The sequence below is a fragment of the Aythya marila genome (genome assembly GCF_965140915.1).
Source record: "Aythya marila genome assembly, chromosome: 9".
In the NCBI taxonomy this organism is placed as follows: domain Eukaryota; kingdom Metazoa; phylum Chordata; class Aves; order Anseriformes; family Anatidae; genus Aythya; species Aythya marila.
In genome coordinates, this window is record NC_139050.1 from 16,289,503 (window position 1) to 16,299,367 (window position 9,865).

At 48.9% G+C, this 9,865-nt stretch overlaps 1 protein-coding gene across 1 annotated transcript; it reads left to right on the top strand.

Moving 5' to 3' along the window:
• The first annotated feature begins 3,984 nt into the window (after positions 1–3,984).
• On the top strand, positions 3,985–9,104 carry DYNLT2B (dynein light chain Tctex-type 2B). The gene is made up of 5 exons (XM_082767006.1): positions 3,985–4,060; positions 4,273–4,406; positions 6,004–6,073; positions 7,410–7,473; positions 8,541–9,104. The coding sequence occupies exons 1-5, from the start codon at positions 3,996–3,998 to the stop codon at positions 8,586–8,588; spliced, it is 381 nt and encodes a 126-aa protein (XP_082623132.1). The 5' UTR covers positions 3,985–3,995; the 3' UTR covers positions 8,589–9,104.
• The last annotated feature ends 761 nt before the right edge of the window (positions 9,105–9,865 follow it).

Genomic DNA, 9,865 nt, shown 5'->3' on the forward strand with positions numbered 1-9,865 from the left:
GCTGTCTCGTCCTCCGCCACACGCGGCAGGGGTTGGGGTGGAAATGAAACGTGCCCATCTCAGCCCCACAGGGAAACCCGGGCTGCCTCCCGCCCCCGTCTTCCTCCTCACCGAGGCAGGGAACAGCTGAGCTGTGGCCTGGCCCCTTCCCCTCCCCGTGCGCTCCCCCCGCGGGCCCCATAGCATGGCCCCAGCCCCAAGGATGGCCCACGGGTGGCAGGGAAGGGGTGTCTGGGTCTCCTGGGCACCCATGGGTGCTGAGTGCTGGGTGCTGATACTGGGAGGGGATGGGGAAAGGAGGGAGGAGGAGAGGAGAAGGTGAAAATCAGAGGGGGGAAATGAGAAAATTACAAGAAGGAGAAAAGGAGAAAAAGGAGCAAAGGGAGAAGGAGCAAAGGAAAAGAAGGAGAAAAGGGCAAAGGAAGACAAGGAGGAGGAGAAAGTGGAGAAGAAAAAGGAGAAAGAGGAGAAAGGAGGAGGAGGAGGAGGAGGAGGAGGGGGAGAAGGAGAAAGTGAGAAGGAGGTGGAGGAGAAGGAGAAGGAGAAGGAGAAGGAGAAGGAGAAGGAGAAGGAGAAGGAGAAGGAGAAGGAGAAGGAGAAGGAGAAGGAGAAGGAGAAGGAGAAGGAGAAGGAGAAGGAGAAGGAGAAGGACACTTTGCCTCCTTGGGCCCGTTTCTAGCGAAGCAAAGAATTTACAGGGGGCAGGTGCGCAAGGTTTGGGTACAGATATCGGGGTGATATTTTCTGCAGACTTCTTTAATTTCTCTGCCAGCGATGCTTCCCGCTCGCCCTGCTGACTAATATTCACGTCGCAAATAAGCAGCGGTGAAACCGCACTGTTCACTGGCTCCTCCTGCTTCTACCGAGCCCAGCCGTGATGCGGTGGCAATTTTGGAAAGTGTCTGGGGAAAATTAATAACTGGGGCAAAGGATGCTATTCTTATGATGATTTAATAATTTTCCAGGCTCTCAGAAACTAAGCGGCGGGGCTGAGGCTCACTCACATCTCACTTTCAGACCCAAGAGCAGCCTGGGAGGAGGCTGAGCCCCCAACTAGACCCTCCTGGATCTCCCCTCAGGCCTCCGCCTGGTGCTGTAGCTTCACACCTTGGTCCTCAGCTTTTACCATTGCATGGTCCGAAGAGAGAGCCCAGGGGCTGTCCCGTCCTTGTCACCTCCCAAGGCCACCACGCAGCCCGGCATGGTGACAGGGGAGCGCTCTTCAGCATGTACAGCAGCGCTGGTGGATTTGAGATGGTTATTGCCTCATCCTGTGTTCCCATTAAAAAAAAAAAAAAAAAAAACAACAAACAAACCAACCAACCAAAAAAAAAAAAACAAAAAAAAAACACTAAAGAAACTAAAACGAACTCTGGGAAACGGCTCAGAGCAAGGCAGATTTTCCCCCTCGGTGCTCTGTGTCCCCACACCACAGCATCACTGTGCCACCCCAGTTCCCTTTGGAGACCCCCCAGCCCCATCTCTGCGGGCCCAGGGCTCTCACCGCCTGCCCTGCAGCCCCAAAAAAGCCTCAAGGCAGTCCTGACGATATGTTTGGGTGGAAGATGTGACGGGTATCACTGCAGAGGCTGCAGCTCGCCGAGGGAAGGATCGGCAGGAAAAACTGGCTCACACCCCTGCACGGCTGGCACGGGGCTGATTAAAATCATAGCGCGGTTGCTCAAACTTTCCAACACACGCTCGAAACGAGGCGTCAGGGGGTTGCTGCTCAGCGGGGCGGGGAAGGTGGCTGTGTCCACTAGAAAACAACGAGGGGGAAATGCAAGGAGTAAGGCAACATTTCGTGATACTCAGGTTCCCTCCGGGTCTGGCAGCAGCTCTCCACAGCACTCTGTGAGCGAGGTGGTGGGTCCCAGCAGAGCAGGAAGGGCAGGGAAATGCCCACTGCTTGGAATCAAAAATTCCTATGGGAAAACGCATTTCACAGTGCCAGACACCCCTTAGTTTTGCTGTTTGCTTCCTGCTGCCTTAGACTCTTCTCCTCATCACCAGCTCAGTGGCTGCGTTTGAGTGCCAAAGCTCAGGGGCAGAATGCGGCCCCGCCACTTGGTCACGAAGCACAGGGGAGGCTGCAGAGCTGGGCACACAGCAGAAACCACGAGCCCGGAGCTGTCCAACCAAGCACCAGCAGAAAGCACACAAAAGGGTGATTTTTTTTTTTAAAAAAAAGGCCAAGATCTGCCTTGCTACAACAAAGTGGCTACAGGGGAAGCAAGATGTGCAGCTGTGCAGGGACCTTGCAGGTGCCCCAGGTGCTGGCATCACGGGGGGAGCCTGGCCCCAGCAAGGGGCCCAACTAAGATAAGACAAGGACAGGGCAGACAGGTAGGGGGAGTTGGATGCCAGGGCAGGAAAAGCAGTGCTCAAGCTCTACAAGATCCTTTGATGCTTTAAAAAAAAAAAAAAATTCTCCATCTCTGAGCTGGAACAGCACGTGGTGCAATCCTTCACTGGCATTCTTCACCCTGCCAAGGCCAGCACACCCCAAACGGCTCAAAGGGCCTAACGTCAGTCCCGAAACAGCTTGAAATCACCTGGGGTATTTATTTAAGGAGCACTGAAAATGTGGAAGAGGAACAAGAAATCAATGTTCAGGCACCTGGTATGCAGTCTGCTGAGGCCCCAACCTGGATGCCCACAACGCCTTGGGAAAACAAAGACTCCCAAAATGAGCAGGACCATGAAACCAACCATGAACAGATGCTGAGGAAGATCAGCCCGCAGATTTATCACGTCCCCACACACACACAGCTTCTTAATTGAATTTGCATCTGTGGCTCTGATCCAGGCAGCAGGCGGCAATAGATGGGCAGCAGCAGGAAATGGTTAATGGTGTTTGCAAATAAATGCAAAGCAAGCCCGCTGCCTTTCAGATACTTCTCGGAAATTAAGAAGGCCCGTGCAGATGATTTGCATGAGCTCCGCCTGACCCTGCGGGAAAGCGAGGCGGCTCCAACCCACACAGCCCAGCGGTGCCTCGGGCTGAGCAAGTGCTGGGTGCGAAGAGAGGGAACAGCGGCACTGAGGGGCTCCTACAGACAGCAGAAACCTGCATGGCCCTGGTATGGGGATGGGAAAAGCTCCTGAGCTGCTGACCAAGGTGCTCCCGTGCCCAGGGCTCTGCTGGATCATCTCAGAGAGTGATGCTGCTGAAGCACTGAGCCCATGGGCATCAGCAACTGCTGCACCTTCGGTCTCAGCAACCCGCATGTGGTCAGGGGAGGCTCGGGGCAGGAGCTGGTGTGAGCCTGGCTGTGTCAGAGCTCACAGCCGCCGCAGGAAGGGGCTCTGGGAGAGCAGCCCGTGCCCGCGGGGTGGCCAGCCTGCGCCCGTTTGGCAGCCGGGGGTGGTTTCCTGCTCCCCCAGCCCCGCGCCGCGCTCCACCCCGCAGCCAGCTGCGCTTTTGGTGCCGTTTCTATTCTAGCCCAGGCGCCGAGTTCTCAACGGTGTCACCCAGCCGTACGTAGGAAACGCAATCGGAGAGATTGCCGCAGCGAGATAAGCGGCAGAGGAAGCAGGATGTCAGCTCCTCAGCGAGGCACCAGCCGCGAGCCGTTACCAACAGCGCGGGACGGGGAGCGGGCAGGGGGAGCAGCACAGCTCTGTGATAATGGTGTGGAATTACAAAATGGTTTTTTTATTATTATTATTTTTAGGACCCCAGGGTGCAAACCCCACAGCAGGGCAGCGCAGGAGGGCGCATGGCACCCAGGGCAGCGAGCAGGGACCCGGCTGCACCGTGCAGCAGCTCCATCCCCGAGCCCTGAGGGTGGGCTGGGGGCTATAGGCGCACCCCGGGGAGGGCTCAGCAGCACCCATGGGTGCGGGCAGGGACCCCACAGCCCCCGCGCGCCACGTGCTGCGCTTGGCGCGAAAACGGGGCGTGGCGCCGTGACGTCAGCAACGCGGAAGGCGGCAACGCGGAAGTAGCGAGGCGGAAGTGCCCGCGGTTGCCATGGTAACCGAGGCCGGCCATGGGCGAGCTGGGCCCAGAGGGCTCCGGGGATGCCCACGGGCTGCGGCCCGGCCTGCGGCCGCGGTGAGAGAGGGCCGGGGCTGCCCCCTGGCCGTGTTTTTATTTTTAGTAGGTTTAGGAGATAATTCCCTTCGAGCTAAGCTCTTTTCTCTGCAGTTCTTCGCTTTGTTGTACTTTTTAATGGGAAAGCTGAGCTTGTCTGTGGTGTGTGTGTGTTTCTGTACATAACATAAATATCCTGAGCCTTTTCTTGCTGCTTTTTTTTCCCCTGGTAGGTTTAAGTCGTCCACGGTGAAGGAATGCATCCACGCGATACTGAAGGAGAAGCTGGCCGATGCTCAGTACGTCCCAGAAGAAGTGCCTCAGCTCACAAAGTCGTTATCAGAGATAATAAAAGATAGGCTGAAAGGTAAGGAGGCGTGCGGGGAAAGCTGCTTCTTTTCTCACTTTAAACTTAACTTCTCTAACTTTAAAATGTGTCCTCTTCCTTTCATAAATCCCCTCTTTCCTCCTTTATTCTTAAAGCCTGTTCCTTCACTGTCAAATGACTGAAGTCTGCTGTTGTTATCTGCATAAATATGTGCCTCACCTGTGGAAACAGAAACCTAATTCAAGCAAGCAGCTTTGTTTTTATATGGGCTGGTTGGTGTGGGATGTCAGCCTTGCAGGGCTGTAGGGGAAAGAAGCTTCATTAGAGAGGAGGAGGAACGATTGCCTCTTGCTTCAACAAGCAAGTGTTCCTCCTGTTTTTTGTTTTGTTTCATTTTTTGTGTCCCTGAGATGGGAACAAGACCAGGTGGGAGCAGTGAAGGGTGAGTTGGGAGCACTGTCGGTCAGGGAGGGATGTGAATACAGCACTGGAAGCGTGGTGGTGCTGCTGCACAAGATACCCTCCAACGTTTTTGAGTGCAAGATCCAGCAGGTGTTTCCTGTGCTCAGAGCTGGAAAAAGTAGGTAGGTGTGAGTTGGTGTGGTCACTTCTTTTCCCTCTTTTCCTTGGGACAGGCTGGTGCTCCATCTGCTGGGCTGACGAGCAGTGGCTGTGCCGAAATGCCATCACCCTCAGCAGGAGCCGTGGGTTTATGCTTCCCCCAGAGTTACACATCTGCTTTAAAAGCAGCAGCAGCTGTCGTCCCAGCACATGTTGATGCCAAGCTAATATGCACAGGGCTTGACTTCAGCAATCTGTAAGCACACTCGCAGTAGCCTGAAGCAAGACTGGCCCAGTGTGGCCGTTGTATTGGCTGACATCTCCGATAAGCATTGACACAGTGGGTGTTACCAGGCCCAGCATGTAACGTTCAATCTTTCAGCGGAAACAGGCACTAGAGCCTTCCTTTATGTTGCTCTATTGAAGATAAAGGCATTAGGATTAATATTTTATTTAAAACATGGTTGTTCTGGTTTGAATTCTGGAATCTTGTCATGGCCTGATTGGATCTGACCTCTGCCCCAAAGGTATCCCTTTACTGTTGTGAAACAATCATATTTTTGCAGACACAAACTTAGACCTGCCTAAGCTTTTTTTGTGACCTTTTATCTCAGCTCAGAAGCAAAGGAAACAACTACGTGGCAGAAAAATCTCTAAAATACCTTTGCATCAGAACAGCTTTAAAATAAACCAATTTTATTAAATTGGCTTTTGCCCTACCAGCAGCCTTATTTACATTCTCACCATGTGTTCAGTTCTTGAACGCTGTAGAACTGGAATGCTTACATAGAAGAGGGCTGTTTGGGGATATCTTATGATTTAGATGCATCTTTTGATAGATACCAAATACCCTGCTCATCCTTTGAGTAAAATGAGGCTGTGGTAGTCCATATCTAGGAGAGTGAAGTGATGAGACAGTTGGTCTGCTCTGCCTATTGCATGTACTTTTAATTTGTACAGGACACTGCTTTGTAACTAGAAATCTTGCTCTCAGTGTGTCCTGTTCTGGGCTCATATCTTAAACAAATACAGAGTTTGAAATTGCTCTTGCTTTCTTTTGTTTTTCTTTTCCCAGAGGAGGGATTTGACAGGTACAAAATGGTGGTGCAGGTTGTGATCGGAGAGCAGAGAGGAGAAGGAGTGAAGTAAGTTTTGCATTTTCTAATTGTATTTCTATGATTTTTGTTTAATCTTTTTCCATTCTCCTTCGGGAGCTCCTTCCAACTTTTCCAGATTCTAAGATATTTCTGCCTGTACTAAAATGTAAAGCATTTTCTTTCCTCTTAAGCAGCAAGTGCAGGCTTGGACTGTGGCTGATTGAATTACTAGTCAGTTGACTGATGATAATTGGCTGTGTGATGGGTATTAACAGGCTGAAATGCTGAAAAGCATTTGTGAGGTGTGTTGCAGAAAAGATTTTATATTGTACTCACGATGAACTGAAGCATACATCCAGTCTATTCTCAGGGCCCTGCTGGAGCACAAGAGCCATGGTAACTCACTTGTGCCTAAAGCCTGATTTCCATAAGTACTTCATTTGCATTTAATCCCCCCAAATAAGTATTTTTCAGTAGTTCAAATTCCTATAATCCTCCTGCAATACTGTTATGGGAATCTAGCCCAGGCTGGGGGTGCTGAGCACTTGGAAATCTAGCTCCCAATGCCTGCAGTCAGACAAAAGAATTCCTCTCTGCTGCTGTGGTGGGCTGTAGCTTTCTGTTACTGCTGGGTAAGGAGAAGACAAAAAGGAACAGCCCACAAGGTTTATGTGCCTTATACACAAGGCTTCACGTTATTATTGTGCTTGGTATTGCAGCAGAAGATCAGTGAAGCAAATAGGAATCCTGTCAGTTGAGACTGCGTGGGGAAGGTAGTGAGCTGGGCATTTGCAGGAGAGAAAAGAGTGTCAGTGACATTAAACAAGGCAGCGCTGAGGTCTCATCCAGAATATCCTCTGACAGTCTAGTTGCTTGTCTTCAAAGTAAAGCAGATGCAGAAAAAGTCTGCCAGAATTCTCAGGGAACAGGCAGTGTAGATATGAAAGGGCCGTAAGAGTTCAGCTTGGTTCTAGTAATGTGAAGGCTGCCAAGGAATACGATAGCTCCCTATAAATAAACGGGTAGTATGCATCAGGAGGGCACGGGAGGTGAAGGATGAGAACAAATCAGCTAAATTAGCCACTGATATGCATACAGCAGAAGTCAGAAGGTTCTTAAGCACGAAAGCAAGGAGGCTGCAAGCCCTGCTGCACAGTGCAGCTGGCAGAATTGATAGTTGAGGAGTTTCAAGATGCATCTTGATCAACATACAAAGAGGTTTATAGCATGTGGTGGAATTCAGCAATGCTCGGGATTTGGGGGAACACGTCCAGTTTCCTTTATCCTTAAAGGAAGCTTAGCTTGCTTTTTCAGGGAAAGTGTGATCACTTAGATCCTTACACCTAACTTTGCAGGTAATGGCTGTGCTTTCTCCTTTTTCTAGTATGGCTGCGCGGTGTTTCTGGGATGCTGACACTGACAGCTATGCTCATGATGTTTTTGTTAATGTAAGTATTGACTGTTTTACCATAGGAAATGTAAAGCTACTACTTTTATGACAGGCAGACTAACTTTAAAATGTGAAGCAGGCAAAAGGAGCTGCTGTTGCCTTTGGAAGGAACCAAAGCCAAATCAAAAGCGTGATTTATAGTCTCATTCACAAATTTATGAAATAGACATAATACCCAACACAGTAAAACTTGTTTATTGAGTACACAAGTCATTTAAGTTGCACCATTTTACAGGTAGGGAGAGGAAGCACAAGAGATGAAGTTGTTTTTCTCTTTTTTTTACATGCTTTGCCGAGCTGCTATCCAGAAGTACCGCTGGAATTCAGGACTGAGCAAAAGCCAGTATTTTATTTTAAAACCTCCTTCTTTACTGTCCTGACTCCACGGAGCATTTCCCAGGTTTAATTCTCTATGAAGGGCTTCAGGCTCTCTGCTGTCAAAGGCATCAGCCTACGGGGCTTTCAGGAAGGAGAATGTCCTTTTTGTGAGCTACAGATAACAGGCAGGAGCACTGATTGCTCTTTGGTGAGGACATTCACCTGGATTTGGGTTTGGTCACTGCAGCAGAAATTTTCCATGCTTTACATTGTTTCTGGGTCGTCATCTTATCTTCACTGAGCTGCAGTTGAGAAATCACTGGGACCCGTTCCCACAGTGCCTGTGGATCCTGAAACAGTAGGGGTGCTCTAAGAACGCCCTGTGAGTGGAGCCCAGAGGTGAATTTGTCTATGGGCCCTGGAGAGGCGAAGGCGGGACAAGGGTCAAACTAGTCAGTTCTGACATGACTGGGACACTTCTAGGTACACAGAGAAACGACACCTACACACCTTTGGGTGTGCAGCTGGAGAAAACTGAGGCACTTTTGGCATTCAGACTCACTGGCCTGGGTTACACCACACCTGAAGTAAATAAGTGACTAAAACGACAAAAATCTGAAGGACTTTACAGCATAAGGCTCTAACTATTTTTAGTGCTCTGGTCCAAGCCTTCCCTCAGGTTAGCTTTTTCAGTTACGCTAGCAAAGAGTTGCCTTTACTAATGCAGAGCCTTTCTGTTTTCCTCAGGACAGCCTCTTTTGTGTGGTAGCTGCATTTGGCTGCTTCTACTATTGAAGATGGTAAAGATTGCACAAAAGGACAAAGGTGGGGAGGAATACTTTAGAGTATTTTTGCTAACACACACAAAAGCACCATACACTTCCTTTAATACCTAACACAATACAGCTCTACAAAGCACATCCTACACCTGTTACACTACAACATCCCTCCTCCCTTGTGGATATCGACATAGCTTTAAGCACATTATTATCATCTCCTTATTTAAATCATCCTTTTGTTTTTATGTAGTGTACTGGTTTTGTCCTAAACAGTATACTGCCAATAGCCATTGTTTCTACGGCAAACTGAACTTGTGTTGTAAAAGAGTTCTGTTATTTTTACTTTATTAATTTTCATAAGTGAACGGAATATTTCTAAGAAATATAATAAATCTGTGTATTTACTGTTTCTCTCCTGTGTGTTTACCTTTGCCATTTCCAACACTGGTTCTTTTTCTCCACTCTGCGAAATGCACTGGCCTTGATTGCTCATCAGTGCTTCTCAGATAAGCATTTTCTGAAGATTCTTTGTAAGTTAATAAATAAAGCTGATCTCTAATTCTGACTATCCAGACTTGTTACTAAGACTTCTGTAAGAATTACGCTGTCAATCCCAGCTAAGTGTCACATGAAAATGATATCAATTGACAGGAAGACAAGGTATTTAGGATAATGGTTCAAAACAGTAGCCTGCACACCCCACTAAGTGCCCAAACACCCAGCTGTAAGCCCTCATTGGTTTGGTGCAATTTGGCACCTGTGGAAGTGTTGAATAACCATTGCTCAGTGCCCAGTTCAATAGATATTGCAGTGCTTTCTCAATCTTTGCCTTTCTGTAACTGTTTCAGGATACACGGTTGGATGTTTGGAGAGCAAAATTGATAAAAGTCAAGCCTTTAAAGGAACGATAGAAAAGGCTGCTGTAAATCAGAAAGGGAGAGCCAAAATCTCTTATCTCCCCCAAAATTAGAGGATGAGGTTGGTTCCTGGGAGATGGGTGCTACTGAAATGCATCTTAAATGCCCATTGGAAGACAGGAGGAGTTGCTCTATGCTGATGCCTGTTCTCTGTGCTAAGGAAGAAGTATAGCTGAACAATTTCAACTGCATGAATGGCTTTTGTAGCACTGAAGTTTAGCATTGTGAATCCTGAATCCCACCCTCACCAACTGTTAGAGCAGAACACGCTGCCTGTGCAGCTCTTACCAGAGAAGTCAAAAATTATGGTTCATCTTCTAGAATCACTCTTCTGTCTAAAATTGCAGAACTAGCTCATTCCTATTTCTGTAACAGG

Excerpts from the sequence above, each read along its gene's own strand:
- DYNLT2B (XM_082767006.1), top strand. The coding sequence starts at position 3,996 with ATGGGCGAGCTGGGCCCAGAGGGCTCCGGGGATGCCCACGGGCTGCGG. Across the intron at positions 6,074-7,409 it reads CAGAGAGGAGAAGGAGTGAA|TATGGCTGCGCGGTGTTTCT; the intron begins GTAAGTTTTGCA and ends TCCTTTTTCTAG. Across the intron at positions 7,474-8,540 it reads CTCATGATGTTTTTGTTAAT|GACAGCCTCTTTTGTGTGGT; the intron begins GTAAGTATTGAC and ends TGTTTTCCTCAG.